At 37.0% G+C, this 25,651-nt stretch overlaps 3 protein-coding genes across 3 annotated transcripts; 2 read left to right on the top strand and 1 right to left on the bottom strand.

Moving 5' to 3' along the window:
- Positions 1-321: 321 nt before the first annotated feature.
- LOC122002893 (AUGMIN subunit 5-like) lies at positions 322-10,827 on the bottom strand. Its single transcript, XM_042558274.1, has 10 exons — positions 10,157-10,827; positions 9,390-9,929; positions 8,531-8,672; positions 7,184-7,360; positions 6,187-6,396; positions 4,903-5,088; positions 4,046-4,205; positions 2,309-2,504; positions 1,145-1,277; positions 322-823 (listed from the first exon to the last, which is right to left on the bottom strand). The coding sequence occupies exons 1-10, from the start codon at positions 10,603-10,605 to the stop codon at positions 692-694; spliced, it is 2,325 nt and encodes a 774-aa protein (XP_042414208.1). The 5' UTR covers positions 10,606-10,827; the 3' UTR covers positions 322-691.
- A 2,424-nt stretch (positions 10,828-13,251) lies between these two features.
- On the top strand, positions 13,252-21,355 carry LOC122002892 (probable protein phosphatase 2C 66). Its single transcript, XM_042558273.1, has 5 exons — positions 13,252-13,615; positions 18,271-18,642; positions 18,820-18,937; positions 19,510-19,733; positions 20,586-21,355. Exons 1-5 carry the CDS (start codon positions 13,295-13,297, stop codon positions 21,069-21,071), a joined length of 1,521 nt encoding a protein of 506 aa, XP_042414207.1. The 5' UTR covers positions 13,252-13,294; the 3' UTR covers positions 21,072-21,355.
- A 2,199-nt stretch (positions 21,356-23,554) lies between these two features.
- On the top strand, positions 23,555-24,568 carry LOC122000569. The gene is made up of 2 exons (XM_042554942.1): positions 23,555-24,216; positions 24,367-24,568. Exons 1-2 carry the CDS (start codon positions 23,631-23,633, stop codon positions 24,450-24,452), a joined length of 672 nt encoding a protein of 223 aa, XP_042410876.1. The 5' UTR covers positions 23,555-23,630; the 3' UTR covers positions 24,453-24,568.
- The last annotated feature ends 1,083 nt before the right edge of the window (positions 24,569-25,651 follow it).

Here is a 25,651-nt window from a genome sequence, read left to right as displayed (position 1 = left end):
AGACTGTGAATGATGTTTAAAGTGAGCATAATAACTTTTATTACAATATATAGCTCGTCAATATTTATGAATAAAAATTATAAATTCCAAACAAAATTTATAAATTATATACATCAATTTTTTTTATCAATATACTAAAAAAAAATTAAAATTTAAATTAAATTCACTAACCAACTAAACATGTTTAAAAATATAAAATTTTTACACAATTAAACACGAGCTCATTACATCTAAATAAACTAAACTCATGCTAACTTGACCTAAGCTCAAGTTCATTAAAAAAAAATAAGCTAAGTTTCATCAATCATTTCAATAATTTGATTCATTTTAAATTTAACTTAGCTCAACTTGATTACCTTATTAAATAAGTTTGAATAACATAAAACTTGACTCAGCTTGGTTCTCTCAACAAAATCAGAGCGATAGTTTTATATAACCTTTAATTACAAGGGGTATCAGTTCATTATAACCCACTCATTTTGAGCTAACTAAAACCTGGAGTTACAAAGAGTGTGCGCATTAGGCATTTGGGCTGGGCAATATCAACATCAATTAGCAAAACCACAGCTTGCAATGATGAGCTGAACGCATACCAAACAGCACATACAACGACAGTCTTACACAAAGAAGAGTTCCGAGAGGAATGCGTGGAGCAGCTGCCTGAGAATTTGAGGGAGTCAGCAGGGTAACATCACAACAGCTTCTGGTCGTAGAACGCCATCTGGAGTTGTTTCACCCAGTTGAGCCAAGCACCGACATTGAGGCCGTCAACGGTAACCCAGTCAACGGCAGTTGCGGCTGGCTGCTCCCACCATTCATCAACCTTCAAAAAAGAGGATTTATGAAACGACACACCATCGTTACCTACTTAAAATGTGTGCCTAACATCCTAATTTATACACCTACAAAGCCACCTAGAAAGAGATTATAAGTGCACAACTTCTGAGTTTTTACAGGTAACAAGCTACCTAGCAAAGAAATGAAATAAACCAACGACCATATGAAAAGATTGCTGAAGGAAGTAGCCTGCAATAGGCACACATTATCATAATAAAACTACAAGCTGTGTTATAAAACAAAAAACAGAGTTAAATAAATTATTCTGTCGTATGAACTATTAACAAATTGACGAGTAGTTTCTCACCAAGCATCTAACACGTTGGCAATTCTCCAAGCATCTTTGCGCATCCAAGACAGCCTTACGAAGTTCAGGCAGCCATCTGTCTGCAACTATTTTTTCTTGTTCACCAGCTAACTTCAAACAATAACTGGCAACCCTGCAAGTTCAACCAGTAAATAATGAATTTGCGCAAGAAACAGGTCAGGGACAAAAAAATTATTGTTCTTTGGTATATTTAAAAACCCAATTGATAATGGTTCGCCTTTAAACTTGCAGCAAAAGAGCTATATGCAGCAAAATGAAAGATGAAACAAAGATCTAAGGCAGCTGTTGTCAATGACTACATAGGTGAAATAAGTACACAAAGTACATGAGATCTTATTCGATTCATCCTTATAAGCTGACATCAAGAATGTTAAACACTTTTAAGCATGTTTCCTTCATTGGCAGCAAATGATCTAAATGTTTTACAAAGGACCATTATTTAATTATCTTCTTTCTTGGATAGTTGTTGGCTGGGGACAGTGTAGGCATCGAGACCATCAACTAAGCACCAAACAGCTTAAGGTTTGGAAGGCCAAAGGTCTGCAGTCTACTCTAGACTGGCTTCCCTACCACCCTAGGGCTTCCTCTATGCAGTCCATTGTGTTACCCTTCCACAACGATCCCAATCATTTCTCTCCAATTCCATGTCGACCAACTGTGATGATTCTGAGGTTTTGCTATTAAATGAAGCATTATATTATTTTATATAATTTTAGATATCTATTCTAAAAACAAAGTGAAAATCTTTTATCAAATATTATAATTTTTTATCTATGGTAGCAAAAGGTGGAATCCGCCACCCACCGGCCTCACACGATCGGCCCTACGACCATCTATGAGGAGGTAAATTGGGAATCTTTAGTTGGCTAGAGCGGGAGGGTTTTTTTTTCCTCGGCTTTGCCGAGATTTGAACCCTTGTCCTATGGTAGCAACTTTGCCCCGCACTAGCCAACTCAACCGTGCCCCGGGGACTATAATTTTTTATCTAAACTCTTACAATTCATGGTTTGGCATGATTCACGATTCAATAATTCACTGAAATAATTTACAATGTGAAACGTGAATTGCCAGCCTGTATTCAACAGTTCTGATCTTTAATAGGCCTAGGAGGCTTGATCAAACTATAAACCAGGAAAAAATTACCTTTCATAATCTTGTTGCATCCGGTGTGCATGGTTCAGTAAAATGCAGTCATTCTCAACAAGGTTCCGTCTCGTATGTACAAGATTAATTGCCTTGGATAAATCCTCCAAGATGTTAGCCTCAGAACCCCTAAGCTTTAAACAAAATTCCAATGACTCTAAGACAGATGCTAAGCCAGCATCTGCACCTTCAACACCTACTCAAAAATACACATGATTCAGATAAAAAATTTATAAATTCTAGTAAGAAATTTTGGATATGGGATTTGTGAACAAATCGAAGTTATTTAGAAAGGTTGAACAGCATGGCAAAAATATATAGAATATTTTCAACTGCATGTTAGAAACCAGGGATCTCGAAACATGGAAAGATTCAAAAAGATTATTTATTTTACTAATGAAACCAAAGTAGATGAATTACTAATAATTCAATGCGCTGACTACAGAAACAAAAAACTTTTAAAGATTGTATTTTTTAGAATAATTTCTATCGATAAAAATACACAGATATGGAAAAGAAAATATTGAGGTTATACATCTACAACATAAAAATATTGAGCTATTGAATAATGAAAAGTTTATATCAAGTTAAATTAATGCATAAAAGAAAATATTTTTTTATCTTCCAAGTCATATGTAACAAAATACATATAAAGAACAGAAAACCCTATAATACTTGCAATTCCAAGTGTTTACAGAAATATTAGCAAATCACTAATAGCGATCTTCTGTAAGAAATTAACAAGATATATCTTCATACTTAATTAATATTTTCCAATTTACAACTTTTTTAAGAAATCCACAACATAGAAGGGGTAATATAATTAATTGAATATAATATAATTAAGAATGCTATAAAACATGTATAGTCAACACTACAATGAATGTTAGATATATAAAACTAAAATTTCAATCATAAATGATAATTTGTAATACAATTTTCCCAACTAATAATTCATTAGCAATTGAATCATAAAATATATAAACAATGCAGTTTCATAGATTTGTAAGCTCGACTTCTTTTTATTTTTTGTACAAATTTGTTTGATTAACTAATTATATTAACAGAAGTGCAGTCTAAGATTTTAAAATTATTAATCTTATTGTATTTATTAACTATTCAAGAATTTATCGCAACAAATAAATAACTAACAGGCCAATATAGTTGTAATTAAATAACTCAAATTGATAATCTAATCTATAAGTACAATAATTTAGTACCATCGTTAATAATTTATATAAATCAAATTATTTAATGTTTATGGATATATAACTATTTTTTTCCTTTTCACTTACTTTATATTTTTAGATTAATATTGTTTTTCCCCATTCCCACCTGATCTGATATGGTCAATACAAGATTTTTGGATCAATTGAACAATATTGACTTTGCAAATGCTTTCAAGCTTATTGCTATTTTCCATGATAGTCCTACCATAGGGCTATAAGTGACAAGGATCACAAAATAATGATCCTAGAAACCATGACTGATATCAACCTAGAAAAAAAATGACAAACCTAGGAAACCTCACAATTAAAATGCATAAAATGGAATCATTTTCGTGATAACTCAAGCTGCTGGATAACATCTTATCTGGATAAGATTATAATGATGTTAGCATGGCCCTTGTATTATGGTAACAAATTGGGAGAGGGAACAAAAACACACAAAAAAAATCAGCATAATATGCATTCTTTGCATTAAACTGTCAAACAATAGGATGGCATTGCCACTGACCGGAACGAAATTGGAGAGCAGCAGATATGCGGCATATAGATGGGATGGCAGATGGATCTCTAGCACCAGCTCTTGTTGTTAATATTGCAGCATTTTTCTCAGCAGCTGCAAATGCTTCAGGTCCTGTGGCACCAGGGACACCAATAGACTCCACAAGCTCCTGATCAAATATTAAAACAAACAAAGCTTAACTGTCCAGTATTTTGTTTTATGAACTAAAATACAAATAAACTTTAACAAACTTGCAACAACGGTTGAAAATTTAGGTATGGTACTGATATTGCCCATGATAGGGTTGTCTTATGTATGACACTACAGATGGCATGACAACATCCCTTCAAAATGTATTTAGCTAAAAATTGGAGTCCCTCTATAATTTCACTTTTTATTCAAATAATTATTCCATAACTTCATATTTTTATAAATCCTTGTAGAGCTCAAAATTGGGCAGTATACCGCTCAGTGTTAACAGCATAGAAGGCACTGCCACTTGTACAAGCTGTCCATGGCAAACCAACTGAAATTTGTCAGTCAGCTTTACTGGGTCAGGCATCAGACAATCACAAATCACCCATATCAGCAATCTAGTACAAGATTTAGAACAAGGAATGCCTGGTTGAAGTGGAGAAGCATAATATTAAAAGGTTTATTGAATCCCTAAATATTAAATAACCCCCATGATTAAGACTTAAAAAGGCACATTCTCTTCTGGTGCCGAAATTAATCAACCATTTGCTTTTTAAGTTTTTCATGACCCGTAAAAAATTGAATGGACCTTTTGTAGCCTTGAAGGCATGAAAATAGTACTTGTTCCACTGTAATTTGACAGACAAGATACTTGCAATCTGGTAGCAAACCTGTGGGGTTGCAGGAAGCATGTATATACTATTGTCTAAACTTTGATAAAAGGAAGACAATTCTCTCTCTATGAGATCCTTCGAATTGTTTGAAATGTTCACCACAGCTGTACATGTTGGAAGAATAGTCTTTGCTGCATGGTCTCGGGCAGCCAATGGTTGTTGTTCCCAGAATGTCGCTGCCTCCTGCAGTGTGACAGAGACAGATAAAGAATTTTTTTCACTGTTAATGCATGCAATTATGAGTCTGTTAATAAGAAGGTTGTAGTCGTATATCATAACTGAGACATTAAGAAAAATGCATTAAGCTTCTGTTGATAAAAAAGGTGAGATTAATTAGACAAAATCTAGCAACATTTAAGAAAAAATATGAAAAGGAAATTATTTTATCCACATTGTTACTATTATGAAACATGCAAACTGCCAAACTTTTTATTAACATGAATGAAAGAGCTTTACAACTGATGACTCTACTACCTGGCAAAACATGTTTTGAGAGAATATGTGCATACGAATAGGGAGCAGCCCGGTGCATGAAGCCCCCGCCAATGCGAGATCCCGGGGAAGGGTCTATTGTGCGCAGCCTTACCCTACTTTGCAAGATGTTATTTCCAAGACTCGAACCCATGACCTCACATGGCAGCAACTTTACCGTTGTGCCAAGGCTCCCCTTCAGAATATGTGCATATGAATCACAAAGTGAAATTCATACATGAGGATGACGAGATATTTCTATATTTAGTGCCAGATTTAATTGACTTCAGGGCAGGTCTTTCATTGCCAAAGCAGATAACTTTGATTACTTGCAGTGTAACAGTAGTAGTTTAAAATTAGTTGTATTTGGCTCAGTAAACATTAAAATATTGGGAATTTGGGATTACCATAAACATTAACAAAATATATACATACCCAAACAAAGAGCCTAGGGTACTATCTTTATGCATGATTGATAATTGCAGGGATAATGGAGCACCTATCAGATGCTCAAAGAACAGGCAGAAGTATGGTGTCTTTTTCATTAATATTTACAGTTAAACGTTGCCCAGTTGGCAATATGTTTATGGCTCAATAAAATAGAACATTGGTACAAATGTATATGATAGTAAGTTGTTCCTCAGGATAGGAATATACATTCCTTCACACACACAAAAAACAGGTGATCATATTATTTATTTTTAAATATATTTCATAAGAATATCATATTCACACAACAGATAATATGTGCAATATCAATTAAGATCATAGTTGCTAAAAGACAAGATGAGAATTAAAAAACTTTCTAACCATGTTGGCCTTGACAAGAGCAGTATAAACATTCTCCAATTCTGATCTACGAGCATCAAATCCTTCTATTTTTTTCCACTTCTTCTTCAACAAATCTTCAGCTTCTTTCCACTCTGCACACAAATTGTTTAAACGTTGCACCTCAGATGTCAGTGTACCTAAACTTGCTCTGAGTCCAGCAACTTCTCTTTCCCTGCCTAAGACCTCCAACTATATGGCACACACAAAAAAAAAAGGATAAGAAATAAACAAACACTAACTCGAAGGAAGTGAAGCAGCACCAACAAAGTAATTAAGAAATGAGAACATTAGGATGGCAAAAACATCTGCAGAAGACAGAGAAGATCCAAGTCACATTATATAGAGATGTTTCCCAGCCTTATAGTGGAAGATTTATTCCATCAGCTGCACTGGGATATGAATAAACTATATTTTTAAATCACAAATTTTTTAGCTTGTGCCGTCATAACTGACACAAAATTGGCATATATCCCTCTAGTGATGTTGTTGACTTCAAAGTGGCTAAAATCTTCAATCTGTAACTCACAGGTGAATTTTCAAGAGGCACAAAATTGCCACAAAGTAAGAAAATTTCATCAAAATAATTTTTTGGGGGGTGGTCTAAAAAAGCCTGATATGTATCTCTAATGTTGTTGAAAATTTCAAAAAGACCAAAATTTTAATTTTTAGACCATAAATTGATTTTCAATTGAGCTTGCACCATCAAAAATTAGCCCCTCCCTTTCCCTGTCACATTTTGCATGTTATGCACACGACTAACAGAAAATTAGTGTCCCTGCCAGTAAGTGACAGAGGGGGTATTTCAACAATGGTTCAAAAGTATGGAGGGAAAAATATGACAATATTGTAAGTGTTCTCTAGAAATTATAATGTGCTCTCCAACTAAAACTTCATAAACAAATGTATCAAGACTGACTCAGATGTCAATTCAAACCTTTATGATATCATCATTTTAAGGATGGAAGAAGCCACATACCTCAAAATTATGGATAGCTCCAAGGTTTTGAGTAGTGCCTCCAGCAGGAAGTGTCTGTAAAGCAACCATATCATTGCTTCCATGTAAACGTTCTAAAAGCTTTTGACATAAGGCCTTAGCTTCTGCAGCTTTGTTCAATGCATCTTCAGTGGCTACAAATTGTTGGACATGTGCTTTCTGCAAGGCAAAACAAATTTTGCAAACTCCTAGAATCAAATAAAAATAGTACTGAAATATAAAAACTGTGTCTGAGATGGCGTAAAGCATATTTTGCTGATAAATCCACAAAATTTATCTGCAAGTGCATAGGGTTGTATATTCAGAATTGATTAGGAACACTTTGAGATAGATATGATAAAAATAATGCAATTGGTTAAGGCTTTTAAATTGTTCGTAATTTAAATTTATTAACCACAGTCTGCATTAAACAAGACGTGGAGAAAGGTGGAAGTAAGATCCTATTCGCTATTTTATAGTAAAGTTAATGATTGGAACTAGACTCAGGTTAAATAAATACCTCCATTTATTAGAAACCCAAATGATTGCAATAATTGGTATACAAGTATAAAAAGGTTCAGGGTTCAGATTATAGTTTATAGTGTGTACTGGAGGCAATATTTGAGTTACATTATTTGACAAAATAAGCCAACATTTGGCTGAAAGATAAAAACATATGCAAAACTATTCAAGGATAACATAAGGTATTACACCAAAAAATAGACTACACAAGCAGCAAACAAGCTGTAACCAGGATAACAAAAGTACAGTAGTTGAAAAATTGCAGTAACAAGATAGAGTATTAACAAGAAGCCAATCTCCATAGAGGAGTATTCATGGTTTATAGATATGGTTCTATAATTTATGCATCTTTTGAGAAATATCACAAGGTAGACCTATTCCATTTCAAATTTTGAGCTTAGATGAATCAAAAATCAAGTTAGACATTAACTTTTGAGCCTACGGTTCAAATGAAGCTAACGGCCTCAGACAGGATTAAATTTGGCAGTAGAATGATTAAAAAATAACAATTTTTGAAGAAAATAGTGTCATCACCAAGAATTATATCCCAAATCCCAACTCAAGTGTAAAGATAGAAAACAACCTAAGACTTAAGACTCATTCAGGGCCAACATTAGAAAAATAGTCCTTCTCGTAGCCTTTCTAGGTGTTGTTGATGTGTTGATTGTTAATCAACTTCAACAGAATCAAATAAAAGTTTCAAGATATAGAACTTCAATCAAATTTGATCTAATCAAGATCGCATTTCAAGTTTGAGACATGAATTCTTTGAACCGAATGGATAGCAAAAGTATCCATTCCGTAAAATGTCTGGATAATAGACAGTACCTGTCTTTCAAGAAGCTGATCATATGTTGCTTTTGTAGGTATCTCTGTTCCAACCTTACTATTACCATACACTTGGTAAGGTAAGGGTGAGCTTGAATCAGGAGAAGCAGCATCTAGTACCATGTCATTTTCATACTTGTATCTAAAAAATTATTTTAGTAACAACTTAATAAGCAAAAGCATTTCGACTGAATCAAAAATGTGTGCCAAGACCTTCAAATAATCAATAATTGTCAGTAAATAACATTGGCAGTGAGCCCACTAGAGAAATCTAGCAACAAATCAACATAGTATAATTCCATAGTCAATCACAAACCTACATACAAGGACATTAATAAGCAGTGACAAACTTACAAACTACAAAATGAGGATTGCTAGAGTATGATTCTACAAAGTATATTCTGAAGAACTAAAGCTTTTATAGCAGGAAGTATTGCAGGTTTAACATGAAAATAATCTATGTGGCACAGTATAAATGAATGAACAGTTACTCTAGTAACCAAATCAAACTATTGCCAATGGGAACAAAGATCTAGCAACAAATCAACATAGTATAATTCCATAGTCAACCTCAAAACTACATATAAGGACATTAATAAGCAGTGACAAACTTACAAACTACAAAATGAGGATTGCTGGAGTATGATTCTACAACGTATATTCTGGAGAACTAAAGCTTTTATAGCAGGAAGTATTGCAGCTTTAACATGAAAATAATCTATGTGGCACAGTATAAATGAACAGTTACTCGAGTAACCAAATCAAACTATTGCCAATGGGAACAAAGTGATATGGCTACAAAACTAAAAGAATAGATAACTCAGTCCAAATAAACAAAATAGAAAGTTCAGCGAACTACCTTAAGAGTTCTGCATCGGCCCTGATATCAATCTTTTCAGTTTCCTTGTGAATGAGTGTGCTATCCCTCATAGCACATGAAGTGATTGACTTAAGTAAAAGGGAAGGATTTTTAAGTTTATCCCTCACAATTGCTTTAGCATCTTCAGGTATTTCTCCATCAAACTCAATTCCTAGTTTGGCAGCATCTATCTGGGAGTTGAGGTTGACACCCATCCCTTCATATGCAGGAAAAGTTCTCCTTATCTTTTCAATCAAGTGAGAAGCAAGAACTTCACTAGCTTTCCGAGTATCTCTCTCTCTTGACGTTTCTACAAGCACAATATCTTCCAAGGATCGGATGCCTTTGACAGTTGAATAAACTTCTTTCTCACCAGGAGTACGAAGTTCATCAGTAACATCATTGTTACCGCTTGTAATCAACCTACGGACATCCCTTGCTTGATCAATATAGTGATGAAGCCTCCTTTGATACTCTGCAAATATCTTTGCTGCCTCATCACATTGCTGGTCATATGCTTCCAAGATCACCTGTTTGTGCCTAATACATTAAAACACAATAAATTAACAACTAAACTATGCAGCTACTTACAAATGCACAGAGCTAAATTTTGCAAATGTGCATATAAGTCTACGATGGGAAAACCTACAAGACTACATGATGCTCGAGCATACAAATGAATCAAGACCATAGAGTAAAGAGATCATTTTTCCCCTTTTTCTTTCCATATCATCATTTGCTTCAAATAGAGGAAGGGCAATCCTTACCTTGCATTCGATCTCTCATCAAGCATCTTCTTTCGCTCAGATTCCTCCCGGGCGACCTCGGCCATCCGAGCCTTCAACTCCTTCCTCTGCCGCCGCACCACGTTCCTTAATCTCTCAGCCTCCTCCTGCGCCAGATCTCTCTCCCGGATAGCGACCTCCCGGGCCTCCGCGGAGGAGCCCTCCTCCCTCTCCCTCCGCCTCCCCCTGCCCACCTCCGCGGTCCCCACCGCTGGAGCCACGCCGTGTACCAACATGTTCCTCCGCACCGTCGCCACGGTGTGCTCGGACCGGACCCTCTGCAGGAGGAAGCTCCACACGGGCACCATGTTCCCGCGGCAGATCTTGCGCAGCTGCTCCGGGGAGGGCGGCGTCGAAGGGTAGCCCATCTCCTTGAGGAGCCACTCCAGGATCGCCTCCGGGCGGGCGGCTGCGGTCCCGTGGCCCTGCATTGTGACGACTGGATCTCGACCACCCACGACGGGATCAGGAATCGCGATTCAGATCCAGTTGGGGAATCAAAGCGAGTAGATCTCGATGTAGAGTTAGGGTTCGTGAACTGGAGATGGATGCGCAGGCGGGCAGTTGAAGGAGGCCGGCCGAGACAGAGGAGAGGAGGGCTTTTAAAATGCGCCGGCGTTATTAGTGCGCCTCTGCGTAGACGAGCCGAGTCGAAGGGGTGCGGACGAGCTGAGTTGAGTTGAGTCAAGCCGAACTTAGCCGTTCAAATTTGTTTGTGTTTAAATTTATTTATCATGATTATTTAAATTTATTCATTAAAAATATTAAAATTTATTAATAAAATATATATATTCAAAATAAAAAATAAAGGCACAACTTTTTTTTCGAATAATAGGGAGCCCCACTGGCTTTTAAATTAAAATGATGTCCCTTCTCACTCTTTAACATGATCTTTCCGTCCTAGTATTATTTTTATTATTATCTTACATTTTAAATTCTCAGATATAAAATCATAACTTTGACACATTTATAATAGATATAATTTTATAGTTGCTATAAGCTAAATGATAAGTGAATAAGGACACAGGTTGAATTTGCATGGTAATGATTATGAAATTTAATTGTTAAAATATGAATATTTTTAAACATATTAAATAAATATTATAATAATTATGAAATTATAATTAGTATAATATATATAGTAACTACATACTATAACTATTACAACGTATTTAATCGGTTTAAGCGGAAAATAGTAATAAGAATAATATTAAAGAGTGAGAGAATAAACAAGAAACGTCTTTTTGTGAAAATAAATAAATAAAAGTGGATGTCCTGTATGATTAAAAAAAAATTGGATACCTTTCGATCTGTATCCTAGAACTGTTTAATTTCGGCTTTACCAAAACGCGCCACCATGTTTCCTTATTTATAAAAACAAAATTATATCTCTTCTAAATCCCCCTCTCTCTCTCACACCCACCTTTTCTTGCAGCAAGTTGCTCCACGGATTTATATGGAGTGGTTAGTGCATAGAAATTTATTATTTGAGAATGTGAGTTTGAATTATGAGATAGTCAAGACGTAATTTTCTGGTTCCTATGTATCTTTTTTCATTGTGCACTGGCTTCTCCAGCTATCGTGATTTACCTCTCTCGTCAAGACCTTGGGCAGGGTGTGACGGGGGCGCTGGAGGCGAGCGATATCGCTTTTTTTTCTACTCTTTCTCCAAAAAGTTGCCCCATGAGTTTATCTTAAGTGGTTAGTGCGTAGAAGCTTGCTACTTGAGAGCGTGGGTAGGTTCGAACCGTGGGATAGTCAGGGCGTAATTCTCTGGCCCCTGTGTACCTCTTCCCACTGCGCACTAGCTTCTCCAGCTATCGTGATTTACCTCCCTCGTGAAGGCCTTGGGCAGGGTGCGGCGGGGGTACTGGGGGCGAGTGATATCGCCTTTTGCCACTCTTTTTCCAAAAAGTTATCCCCGGACTATGGTACTATCATAAGACATTTAGATTATCGTCCAAGTATTCATGATTCGAATCACAACTATAATATATTTGTAGAAATTTTTCCTCCAAATAGGGGGCGCAATCAAAGGATGCTGGGCTTCTGGGCTGATCGTCGTGTGTGCTTCCCGATTTACCCTGGTGGCATGTGGGAAACTTCCGTAGAGTCGGGCTGGTCACCCCAGAGATAGTCAATGAGATTAACTGAGATTATCATTTTTTTTCTCCAAAAAGTCTAATATATTTTCGTATCAGACCCATCGTTGGACTTTATATGATTTCATATCGGACCAACGATGGACTTAATATTTTTCCATAACAGGCCTACTCTGGCATGAAATAGTCTAATATCAGGCTCAGCGTGGACCTGATATAGAAATATCAGGCCCACACTGAGCCTAATATTTTCTCATATCATGCATGTTGGGCATGATATAAAAAATATCAGGTCCATGCCGAGTCAGATATGATCCAATATTATAATATTGTGTGTGTTATTTGTCATAGTTTTGATACTAGGATCTTCCTTTGGATAAAAAAGTTGTTTTAATTTTTAATATATCTTATAAATAATTTAAATTTTTTAAAAAATCAAATATTTTTTAATAATAATTACCTTTTTAAATTTTTGCCCATAAACAATTTCTCATATGCAATGTATATAATTTGAGTAAAGACCCACTAATTTAATGAGTAAATCATTAACCCGAAGCAATAATCATGCTTTAATTCCTTCCTTCAACAAGGAGAAAGTTTAGAGTGATTATTAATCAAAGTATTCTACATTCTAAGTCACGTGCCATTGAAAGAAAAAAAAAACTCCTTAACAATAAAATCAACAAGCATTTTAAAATCAAATTGATGGGTAAATAATAAATCCAGTTAGAAGGATCGTATTTAAAGAAAAATTTTCTATAAATAAATATATCATAGCGAATATTTGAATAATAATCTGAATTTCTGTTAATGTTGACATCGGGAAGGTTAATATCTTCAAAAATAATGTGTAATTAATTACTACTAATCATTTTGATTAGTAATATATTATGAAAATATATTGGCTAAAAGGTTAAAGAAAAAATAAATAAAATTTAAAATATTATGTAACTTACCAACCGACCGCATCGAGACGCTCCTTCGGTCGTCGGTTTCGTCCCCACGCCGGTCGCAGATAATGGGCGTGTGCTTGTCGTGCTTCCGGCCGCCGGCAGAAGTGGGGCAGACCTCCGCTGCATCATCGTCCCGTTACTTGGGCGACTCTGCTAATCGGAGGTCGAGGAAGAAGCCCAAGCAGGAGGAAGGGACGGAGGTTAGTGGCGGCGGCGGCGGCAAAGGACGGCTGCTGGAAGTCGAGTCTGTGGCTTGCGAGTTCGAGGAGGATGAGCTGCACCGCTTTACTGGTCGTCTGTTCTCGAACGGGGCCAGCGAGATGGCCTGCCTTCACACGCAGCAGGGGCATAAACGGTCCAACCAGGACGCGATGATCGTTTGGGAGGTATCGGTCAAAATGAATTTTTTTCGCCTTCTACTTTCTGTCATTTGGGGGATTGAATGCGGAAGAAGGGGGGGTTTTCTGGTTAGGGATTCATATTGGATTAGCCCCATTTGGGCAATTGTTCATCACATCATAGTAAGCTTTTTAGTGGTTTAAGATGTTCTCTGGGTTTCCTTTCATTTTCAAACTGTCAAGAAAAATCAAGTGGAATCCCTTCAAAATGAGAATCACATAACAATAAAATTAGCAAATGTGATTGATCACAGAAAATTTGTGAAGGGAGGAAGAAGAAATAGGAAGGGCGAGGGAATTTAGAAGGATTCCAGCAAGTGGAGATTTGACAAGAAGATATATGTTAAACTGGGTTAGAGTTCATTCCATGCCCAAATAACTAGTCATTTAGGAAGGTTTACCCTTGGAGATAACACTGTACTTGTTGGACTAAGCATCCTATCATCAACAAGTCCCCTCGGTCCATCATGAGTTGAAAATACTCCATTAAAGATGGTCAAACTTCATGCTTGAGGATGTGTACAATTTTCCAGAGAGAAGAGATGCTATGTACTTGCTCTCCACATGGATTGGACTTGAGAAGGATGAATCAATCAATCAACCAAATGGATCAGGCCAAAAAGAATCCAAGCAGCAACAATAGAGACAATAGGATATTAGAGTAGGTTAAATAACATGATTAGTCCACAGAATATGTTACATAATATCATTGGTCTATAGACCTTGTGATAAGGTTAACTAATTTTATTAGTTCTCCATGTAATTCTATAAATAGACAATCAATATGCAACCTAAAGGCATTCAATTCAGTACAATATAACCAGTGTGTGAGGTTAGAGATTTCCTCCAACAAGTCCAATCTCTCTCTCTCTCTCCATTCTCGATGATGCCATTTTAGGGATTGGCGTTGCTTTGCCCTAGTGGCTAGCACATTGATACCATGTTGCCCGAGGTGTCGGGTTCGAGCCCTCTTAGCAACAAATGAAAATGCAATATTTGCATAATGTTGCCTGAGGTACCGTGTTCAAGTCCTCTTAGCAGCAAAGTGGAACTGTGCCTTCCCAAAAAATCCCTATGGGGGTTTCTTGGGTATGGGGCCGCTCAGCGGTGGGGCCAGCCACTATAAAAAGTTTTTCCTACCTTAGTTTTAGTCCCCGGAGCTATGGTGTCACGGTAGGACATCCAGGTTGTCACCCAGGTACCTGCAATTCGAATCCTAGCTATGACGTATTTGTAAGAATTTTTCCTCCAAATGGGGGGTGCAATCAAAGGATGATGGGCTTCTGGGTTGGCCGCCGTGTGCGCTTCCTGATTTACCTTGGTGGCCGGTGGGAAATTTCTATGGGACCGAGCCGGTCACCCCAGGGATAGTCAATGAGGCTAACTGGGATTATCGTTAGTTGGTCTAAGAGTGGTTGGATTCCCACTTTATCATGTTATTCAGTGTAAACAATAATTCATTGATATGGCTGTTGGTTGTTACTCGGAATATCGTACTGGTTCTCCTGTACAAAAATTTTGTACAAGTCCTGAACCTTTCCTAACAACCTATTGTGTTTTTTAGAAATTAAATTTGGAATCGCAAATAGAACTTAACATTATTGATTCCAAATTCAACTTATCTATTCTTAGAGGTTTAGACTTGGATCGCAAACGATGCTTAACATTATTAATCCAAATCCACCCATGTTACAAATTCGATTAAATATTTATTTCAGAGATCGACTTCCAGGTTAAACATGGCGAGACACTAGGCCTTCTTGGTTATGGGAGCATCCACCACTTCCTAGACAAAGCCTTTCAACGAAATTCAATATTTAATCTCCTTATAGTAACCCTAGGTTTACCCAATAAGAACAATTGAATCACAAGATCGAAAAACAAAAGAAACACAAATTCGAATCATAAATTCGAAACCTAGAATCACTAGCCTCTCGTATTTGGTATTTCAAGATCTAAACAAAAGAATGAACTAGTTATGATGCGAAAACTAATAACTAGTTATACCTTTTGTAGCTTATAAACCTCACGATCTTCTGCCGTATTCCTCTTCTTATCTCGGACGTCGTGTGGGCGACGATCTACCGAGATGAGAATCCACCCAAGGCTCTTTCTTCTCCTAGCAAGTTTCGGCCACCAACTCTTCTTGAAGGGAAACTTTCTTTCTCTTCTTCTTCTCCACAAGCAATCGGTCACCAAGATGAAATAAAGCCTCCAAGTGTCGCCGGCCTCAACAAAAGGAGAAGAGAGAAAGAAGAGAGGAGAGGGTCGTCCACCACCAAGGAAAAGAGAGGAGAGAAATAATAGATGTCTTGTAAGGTGAGACACCTCTACCCTCTCTTTTATATTCCTTGATCTTGACAATTAAGGAAAGTTTTAAACATAATTAAAACTTCCTTATTTTCCCTTGCCAATGAACAAAAGGAAAATTTAATTAAAAATTTTCTTTTATTCTTTTAATGGCCGACCCCTACAAGTCCTCCAAATAAGGAAAATTTTAAACACAAAATTAAAACTTCCTAATTTGTTTTCGGAATTTTTTTAAAATAAAAATTTCTCTCTTTAAAAATTCCCTTCATGGTTGGTTATAAAAGGAAACTTTTATAAATTAAAATCTCTCTATTAAAACATATGGATGATTACAAAAAGGAAAGTTTTCTCCAAAATTAAAATCTTTCTTTTAACTACAAATAAGGAAAGATATCAAACCTTTCTCTTAATCTTTTGTAGAAACTATAAAAGGAAAGATTTAATTTTAAAATTCTCTTTTAAATCATGGCTTCCACATAAGGAAAGATTTTAAAATTAAAATCCCTTTTAATTTTATTGTGGCCGGCCACCTACTTGGGTTCCAAGCTAGGGTCGGCCACCACTTGATCCTTCAAGGCTTATCTTGGTCGGCCCTTGCTTGGGCTCCAAGCTTGGCTTGGCCGACCACCTTAGGATGGGTAAGAAGGTAGGTATGGGTGAGTATAAGACTTTATAAATAAGAGGCTACGACAGGGATCGAGAGGAGGAATTAGTTTTGGTCTCCCGATGAACTTGAGCTTCCCGTGTTCGCCCCGAACACCCAACTCGAATTCATTAATAATAACTCATATCACTAAAGAGTTATTATTGAACTACCGCACCAATCCCATATTACTATATGGGCTCCTTATCATGAGTGTGTTAATCTCCCTGTGTTTAAGATATCGAATGTCCACTAATTAAATGAGTTACTGACAACTCACTTAATTAATATCTAACTCCAAGAGTAGTACCACTCAACTTTATTGTCATGTCGGACTAAGTCCACCTGCAGGGTTTACATGACAAACCTTATGAGCTCCTCTTGGGGACATCATCAACTTAGATTCCTAGGATACAGTTTCCTTCTATAATCAACAACACACACTATAAATAATATCATTTCCCAACTTATCGGGTCTTTTGATTTATCGAGCTAAATCTCAACCATTGATAAGTCAAAGAAATAAATACTAGATATATGTACTTGTTATTATATCAGGATTAAGAGCACACACTTCCATAATAACAAAGGTCTTGTTCTTTTATGCATTCAGTATAAAAAGAAACTATCTTAAATGGTCTTGCTCAATACACTCAGAGTGTACTAGTGTAATTTTATAGTCAAGATAAACTAACACCAAATTACACTACGATTTTTCCAATGATTTGTTCCTATCCATCTTAGTCGTGAGCTACTATTTATAATTTATAAGGAACTGATAACATGATCTTCTGCGTGTGACACCATACACCATGTTATCTACAATATAAATTAATTGAACAGCTACACTTAGCATATAAATGTAGACATTTGACCAATGTGATTCTTTATTTCAAAATAAATGTTTACAAAAAGCTAGGCTTTTAGTATACACTCTAACAATGGCCAAGTCTTGTCAACAAAATTTAAAGTCATAGATTCTCCTAGCTAGCAATGTATCTGTTTTAACTGTGATTTATGTCCTATCCCACCCCTGTAGAATGACTTATATATTTTCCCCTAGGTAGTTGTTCAAAAGTCCTAATATCTTCATATTAAATGTCCAACAATAGGATCAGGTTTACTTCCTAAAACATGGACATTTAAACATGCTCTAGCTTTATTGAAGTGGTTATGAATGTTATCGTGTGGAACTACAAAAAATTTCAAGCACATTCCACTTAATTTCTTTCTCCAATCATCATGGACCCAACTTCAGTTTTTCTCTGTATCCAGTTACGCCAATTGAATCAAATTCTGTCAGTTTTAGTTTTTCAATTAGATATTTATATGCGTACTTCATGACCATTATCTTATAATTTTAGTTTCCACAGGTGCACATCTTTTAAGCCTGACCATGCATCCATCGGTGTGCATTGGTGGCTTATCTAATTATCAAGGATATTTTGCAATATGAGCTGCTCCTCAGGCAACTCTTCTGTCAATGTCTGTGATTCGTTCAATTAGTGCCTTTCCGCTTTAATTGCTTACTTTTATATTTCAGTTATAACAAATATGTTATCTGAGAACCGAGAAGCATTACAAATATAGTCATGTAAATCTTTATGCAGTTGATTTACTGATATTAATTAAATTCCTGCTTAACACGCCAAAAATTCCTTGAGGTACAATGACATTCTTGTTCCTGTAGAATTTTGTATCAAGAAGCGACACCATCTTCTGTGGAGTGTTCGATGGTCATGGTCCATTTGGTCACCTGGTGGCCCAAAAGGTCAGAGATTCTCTTCCTTTCAAATTGTCTAACAAATGGAGCGCTAACCTTATTGCTAAGGTGAGAAGTAAGGATTCTGAAGAAATGACATCCTTCAATACTGATGAAGAACCTGATGAAGAACCTAGTGACTCCTCGGAGGTCTATGGGGATGGCACAGTACCTGAAATGTATCCTCCACTAAAGAAATCCTTCTTAGAAGCCTTTAAGGTAGTTGACAAAGATTTGAAAGATAACTCAGCAGTTGACTGTTTCTGTAGTGGAACTACTGCTGTTACTATGGTGAAGCAGGTAACAAGTTCTAAAACATTTGTCTTTTCCTCCTCCAAAAAAAAGTTAGACATTGTCTCTTGTTTCAATTGATAGAACTTGTCCTAATTTTTGTTCTAGTTTTGGTATTCCAAAAAACACAATGAAGATAAGCTTCCAGTCTATGCATTTTAACTTGTATTTCCTACAATTATCCAGGGACAAGATCTTGTAATTGGAAATCTAGGTGACTCAAGAGCAGTGATGGGCACCAGAGATAAAGATAACAATTTGATTGCAGTACAGATGACTGTGGATTTCAAGCCTAATCTTCCAGGTATAATGCCTTTCTCTCGTTCCCCAACTATATGATATGCTCACCAACTGACTAAGAGTGTTTAGATTTTTACTCAACACATTGATTTTTCTTGGAAGTTGTACATGTCTATTTCCTAGTTCACCAATCATCTTGTTATATTTCTATTTCTTTCATCAAATTTGTTTAAGACCCAAAATTAAACTTGGTGCTGTTTTTGTACTGGGTTAAGCTAGAGTTGAGCAGACAGTCTTATCCACCACTTTTTGTTATTTTGAATTAAGCGAAAGCAAGATAACTTTGATATCTCTGTAGTGTGTCTTTTTCAGTCCATCCAACAATCAACATTATTTTGAATGGCGTTGGGAAAGTTGACAACCCATGCATGAGCGACCCCCACTAATTCAGTCTTTAGATGGGATTATTATATAAAACTTGTTCTACCACTGGAGATTTATTTGAGTCATAGAGCAGACTTATTGTGGCACTAAGGCTTACCGCTCCCCGTGGTGAATTTTTATGTTGTTATAAAGCCTCATTGTTGAGGCATTATCATTTTTTCGGCAATGAAACATCGGCATACCATTATCTAGGAGAAGCAGCAAGAATTCGGAAATGCAAAGGAAGAGTGTTTGCCCTGAAGGACGAACCAGAAACTGCACGTTTATGGCTACCAAACAGGGACTCACCAGGCCTGGCCATGTCAAGAGCTTTTGGGGACTTCTGCCTAAAAGATTATGGTTTGATATCTGTGCCAGATATCTTGTATCACCGTCTCACAGATAAAGATAAATTTATCATTCTTGCTTCTGACGGGGTATGTTTTTTTACTGTGTCAAAGAATCACATTTCAACTTATGAACTAGAAATAACACAGACAATTTATTGCCATTGTTTCATATAATCTACAACAACAACAATAATCAAACCTTTACCCCACTATGTAGAGTTGGTTATATGATCCTTCTACGTCATTTGACTCGATCTCTTACTATATCCTTATTTAAATGAATTTTATCTTATTTTAGCATTGATAATCAAGTCTTCTTTGGTCTCTCTCATCCTCAATTAATGTATGTATTTTCATAGTCTCATGTCGCCTAATTGCTTCTATAGTCCATGTATCTTCATTGTCCTTTATGTATTTCATGTCTTGGTATGCCTAATCTTCAACATGTTTAATATTCCTTAGTTTAGAGGTTTTCCTCATTGTCATGTGTTGGCAACATCATCGACATGTTTGTTGTTAGATTGTAATCTTGGTGGCCAAAGATATATAAAATTCTAACTTCTCCTATGAAATCTTCACAGTACAATCTTTTTGCATCAGTGTAATCTTTTCTAAATTAGCACAAATTTGTCAGCTTTATGTTGTAGGAGGCTAGCAAGGATGCTTTCGTCCATACACCAAAATTGTCCAACCTATAGTACTCTTTTTTGTCGATCAATTCCTTTGTTTTTTTCTGTGTTATTTTCTCTTCTTGAAATAACTACTAGTTCTTCAGCTCGCTTTCATCATTGATCTTGACTTAATGGCAGTAGTGTTAAATTTTAAATTGTGATGATACGGTTAACAACAGCCTTGTCGGATATTGGAGTCGTGTAACTAAATGATCTTCGAGAATGTATTGCTTGATTATGTTACTGACTGTTCGCGAATCTTTGATAGGTATGGGATGTTCTATCGAACAAGGAGGCTGTTGACATTGTTGCTTCAGCACCATCTCGTGCGACGGCCGCAAGAGCCCTTGTCGACTGTGCGGTGCAATGCTGGAGGCTGAAATTTCCTACCTCAAAGATCGATGATTGTGCTGTTGTCTGTCTGTTCTTTGAGAAGCAATCATCAACCGACCAATTTCAGAAAGCCGATTCCAAGAAAACACCTACTCACTCATCAGAATCGACGGAGGGTCCTTCAGATAAAGAAGCTACAACCATGCTAGAAATGGATCATTCGGTTGATGGAACTGAGAATCATAATTCTCCACTGGATGAGATTGTACCAGTAACTGAAGAACCTAATAAGACCCTTGCTGCTTGCATATCGACTGTTGAGGATGATGAATGGTCTGCTCTCGAAGGCGTAACGAGAGTGAACTCGATACTCGATATTCCAAGATCTTTGAATACTGGAAAAAGATCTACAGATTATTGATTTAAAGATAGATTTCTCCATTCTTTCCATTGTTTGATATCTCAGATTCTCAGGAAAGTCTGAAACAAAAGCTAGTAGACTCGGAGCTTCTTCGATATCTGAAAGTGTATGATCACATAGATCATTGGAGCATTATGATTCTGCAGTAAGTTCACAATCTTCTTTTTTTACTTGCTTGTGAAATATGTATGTTTCTTCACTTTTAAGAAAATAGCTAATTTAATTAGATTAGTTATAACGACTTTCGGTAGGAGCTCATCAAGTTGACTGGAAGCTTTGGTCAATCTGATCGGTTTAAATTAATAATTGATGTAACTGTCATTTGATTAAAAAATCCAAGAGTAGTCGTTTTATCTTTCTCACGAAGTCATTAGTGTTAAATAATAATAATATTATTATTAAATCGTTAATGAAAGCTTACGTGAATTGTTAAGATTATGTTGACTATGACGAATGAGTTGACCTGGCCGGTTTGAAAATCTCACGCGCATTAAGTTGACTAAGTCGGCTTTGTATAGCTCACTGTGACACTTGCTGACACGTGGCTTACTCTGTCCTATTAAATATCAATGGGTCTACCTGTGCGTTTACTTTGAGGGAGAAGATCGCAAGGAATGGAAGGTGAATCCGTCCTTCAAAGTAAACAAGGTATTCTTCTCTCTCTTCCCTTATCCTCTCGTGCGTGACGTTACGAAGCGGATAAGGAAGATTTGCCGCAGTGGATAACGTGCCGTGGCACTCCGATGCTCGTCCACGTGGAGGAATCTGATGGAGCTTTTTCGCTTTGAGGACCCTGCCGCGAACGTGCTGCCGCGCAGCGGTCCCCCTCTCGCTCCACCGAGAATGTCACTGGTCTATCGTATGGGGCCCACAGAAGTTATCGCCGAGGGTCGGTGGTTCAGAACCCTCCGTAAGCCGGCAATTTTTTTTTGAGAAAAGCAACAGGACGCGGTCCACGCTGTCGGCAGGCGGACTACGTGGATCTCCTGGTCTTCCACACGAGTCAGGCGCGGCGGGCCCACTGGGCTCGCAAAGGGTACGTGTCGGTCCGGGCCACGCGTGGGCCCCTGGCGTCGCCGTACGGTAGGCGAAAAAGAGCCATCCGCATCGACCATTTTGACGTGGCAGTCGCTGTCCAGCCACTTGGACGGCCAGGATTGTCCTGTGAGACAATGGTTCTGGTAGGAGATACCCGTTTGCTGCGGGAATTGCGGGAAAGTAATTCTTTTAAGGATATATGACGTCATGTAAATAATTAAAGTAATTCCTTTTATTTATATATATATATATATATATTATTCAACACGACAATGGATAATCCATTTGATATTAAATGTTGGAAAATAGAGTTTAAATTTATAAAATAATAAAAATACTAAAAATATTATCTCACGTGATATTAGGTCACGTGCCGTATATCTCCGGACAACCTTATAATTAATTTGAGTACAACCAAACCATTAACTTGGTGACTAATAGTGTTGTTACAGCAAAACAGCGTGGTTAAGGAGCCTACTTAACACTAATTTCTTTGATTAACTTAATTCGTTATCTCGCATTATGTGTTATCTTCCATTTCACACGAGCGTTATCTCGAGAGCAATTACCCAGTCAAGCCCTCGATACATTAAAATATTTGAATTCAGACTAGTTTTATAGCGCAACCTACGCCAAAAATATCTTTTATTTTAAAATTTTGACATATCAGGGGGCCTGTTGGATAATTGCTCTAGGCAGATATCAAAAGATATTTTTTTAAAAAAAAATATTAAAATCAGAAGAATGCCTCGTTATATCATTTTTATCTCAAAAATATTCTTACGAAATCATCAATTTAAAATAATTTTAATTAAGTTAATTCAAAGTAATTATAATTATTTTAAAATATGATAAAACAGTGTTCTACATATAATAATTTTGATTAAAATAAAATAATTATTTTTTTACTCTCAAAGTATTAGAATAAGAGATATTTTTGATATATAAAACATATGAGTGATATAAGATTAAGTAATTGGTCAAAAATTTAACCCATTAAATTAAGTAAATTAATTTTTTTTTTAACAAATTAAACCGACCAAACTTAATCACGATAATGAAAGAAATAGAATAAATAAGAAAATTAATTAATTCAATTGATTATCAAATTAATTAAACTTGTTAGTATTACACATCAGAGTTGGGAGTTGAGAGTCAACAATTTCTAGGATTTTTTTTTTTAAAAAAATACCTATTAAAGTAGAGTAGTTGATCATCACTCCTACCAATTGATTCCACTTAATCGATTTATTCGAAATTTAAATTTAAAAATTAAAATCAAAATAATCGAAATTTGTTTTTTTTTAAAATTGAATTTTCTAATTAATAGATTGAATCGATATTTTGTTTATGTTATTTAACCCTTTTTTTTTTATTTAAGTCGTCTTTTTTATTTTTACCCTATATTTAATGAATGCTTGGCTTTTGATTTGCTATATATAAAGCCGTTAATCAGACTTTAACCCCCGGAGTCGATTCCGTGTCTCCCTGCTCTTTTTGGTCACATTCGAGCACATCCCCATGGCGTTCGAGGAGGCGAGTAGCTACAGGATGTCTCGCCTCTCGCTGGAGTCGGAGGGGGACGACGCCGACGTGGAGCCCTCGTCGGAGGACGAAGGCTCGAGGAGCGCGCCTAAGAGTGCCGTCGGCGGCGGCGGCGGCGGTATGCGATCGGGCGGATCGAGCAAGGAGGAGGACGAGGGTTCGGGCACGGGAGTGTCGTCGATGCCGGGGACGCCGATCCGCGGCCTGCCGGGGCAGGATTGGGTCAAGGAGTACGCGAGCGAGACAGAAGCCCGCGGCGGCGGGCGGAGGAGGCGCCACGGGCGGCGGCGGAGGGAGCGGCGTCTGGAGCGGGCGTGGCAGTTGAAGAAGAGCCACGCGGCCGCGGAGGACGGATCGGCCGCCGAGTGCCGGGTGGTCGTCCGGCCGCGGTGCGGATCCGGGCGGATGCGGATGGACATGGAGGAAGTCCGGGCGTGCCGCGACCTCGGCATCGGCCTGCCGGCGGACTGGAAGTTCGAGATCCCCGAAACCTTCTCCGATCTGACGGCCGACACAAGCAGCGGCGGAAACTCCCCCGTCAGCTGGAGGATCTCGAGTCCAGGTACAGATCCGATCAACATCTCCACAGATTTTTCCCTTTCTTACGCAATTCGAGGCTTCTCCACGATTACTTTCCGATCTTCGAGCTCTTCGAACATTTCGTCGAACAGTTGGTGATCAAGAACGCCATGGCCTTTTTTTTGTTGCGCAGGCGACGATCCCAAGGACGTGAAGGCGCGGCTGAAGGTTTGGGCTCAAGCGGTGGCTCTCACTTCGGCGTCGCGTCTGAGTAGTTGAGAGATCGAGAGAGAGGTTCTTCTTCTTCCCTCTTTGCTTCTTTCTCTGTGAATCATAATACTAATAATGCAGCTGGATTTTGTGTGTTGGAGATAGCATTCCGTTGGGCTTTCACATCTCCCTTCTCTTCCTCTGTTCATATTTTCTAATAATTGTGGCAGTTTCTCTCTTCTCTCACGGAAATTTTGAGTTTGTAAAAGAAATTAACAATTTTCGCGAGAATATTTTGTTTTCATTCCATATAATTTTACTGTAATCGGTTTTAAAATAATTTTTAATGAAGTTTAATTGTTTGTATCAAGTTATAAGATTTTTGATATACTAATGCATCTTTAACTAACTTTCAACTCACCAGAAATACGTTTTATGACACTATTAGATAGTTTTTAGTAAATTCTAAACCCTTCGAATACATTGTAACTTAGACTCGGTAGTTTGTTCACGTTATAATAACTATCCGTAGGAATTTATACGGAAAATTATTTCGAGTATGTTATATGGACGAAAGCTAATGGATGAAAGATTAAATTATAACATAATTTATAAATTAACTTGTATTAATTAAATAGGCTATGTAAATATTCATACTTCCTTAGGCTAAAAAAAATTAGTTTATTATTTAAAAAATAATAATTTTAATTAAATAGGTGCATCTACCAATATTGTTTTGTGCATCTTGGCATGTAGAACCAGTAGACCTACAGTTGAGTCCCGGGCTCCGTGGAGTGGGAGAGCGCTAAATTATCTTTAGGCTTATGCGATTCAATTTTAATTACGGTACATATATATATATATTTTTAAATGGGATACCCAATCATAAGATTATCCATTATAAGTACTTTTAAATTTATTTTATGATCGATGAAAATTTCTATAGGATCATACTGATTACCCAAGTTCAGTATCACCTAGTTTAATATTTTTACCCTCGGAGTTATGATGCAATGAAAGGATATCAAATTATCACTCAGACATCTACGATTTGATACCCAATTATAATGTATTTGTCGAAATATTTCCTTCAAATAAAGTACATAACTGCAGAATCTTCGATTTCTAGGCTATTCATCGTGAGTGCTTCCTGATTTAACCTAAAGGCCAATGAAAAACTTCCGTAAAACTAGACCGATCACCTCATGTTCGATTTCACCTAGTTCAACATTTTTCACCCACCATTCGATTCCAACTATGACGTATTT

The sequence above is a fragment of the Zingiber officinale genome, chromosome 7A (assembly GCF_018446385.1).
Source record: "Zingiber officinale cultivar Zhangliang chromosome 7A, Zo_v1.1, whole genome shotgun sequence".
Classification (NCBI taxonomy): Eukaryota; Viridiplantae; Streptophyta; class Magnoliopsida; order Zingiberales; family Zingiberaceae; genus Zingiber; species Zingiber officinale.
Note: the sequence above shows the minus strand (reverse complement) of the source record. Positions and strands in the feature narration are given on the sequence as shown.

Excerpts from the sequence above, each read along its gene's own strand:
- LOC122002892 (XM_042558273.1), top strand. The coding sequence starts at position 13,295 with ATGGGCGTGTGCTTGTCGTGCTTCCGGCCGCCGGCAGAAGTGGGGCAG. Across the intron at positions 13,616-18,270 it reads ACGCGATGATCGTTTGGGAG|AATTTTGTATCAAGAAGCGA; the intron begins GTATCGGTCAAA and ends TTGTTCCTGTAG. Across the intron at positions 19,734-20,585 it reads TCATTCTTGCTTCTGACGGG|GTATGGGATGTTCTATCGAA; the intron begins GTATGTTTTTTT and ends AATCTTTGATAG.
- LOC122002893 (XM_042558274.1), bottom strand. The coding sequence starts at position 10,605 with ATGCAGGGCCACGGGACCGCAGCCGCCCGCCCGGAGGCGATCCTGGAG. Across the intron at positions 4,206-4,902 it reads TGCTTCCTGCAACCCCACAG|GAGCTTGTGGAGTCTATTGG; the intron begins GTTTGCTACCAG and ends ATATTTGATCAG. Across the intron at positions 2,505-4,045 it reads TGCTCTCCAATTTCGTTCCG|GTGTTGAAGGTGCAGATGCT; the intron begins GTCAGTGGCAAT and ends ATTTTTGAGTAG.
- LOC122000569 (XM_042554942.1), top strand. The coding sequence starts at position 23,631 with ATGGCGTTCGAGGAGGCGAGTAGCTACAGGATGTCTCGCCTCTCGCTG. Across the intron at positions 24,217-24,366 it reads CTGGAGGATCTCGAGTCCAG|GCGACGATCCCAAGGACGTG; the intron begins GTACAGATCCGA and ends TTTGTTGCGCAG.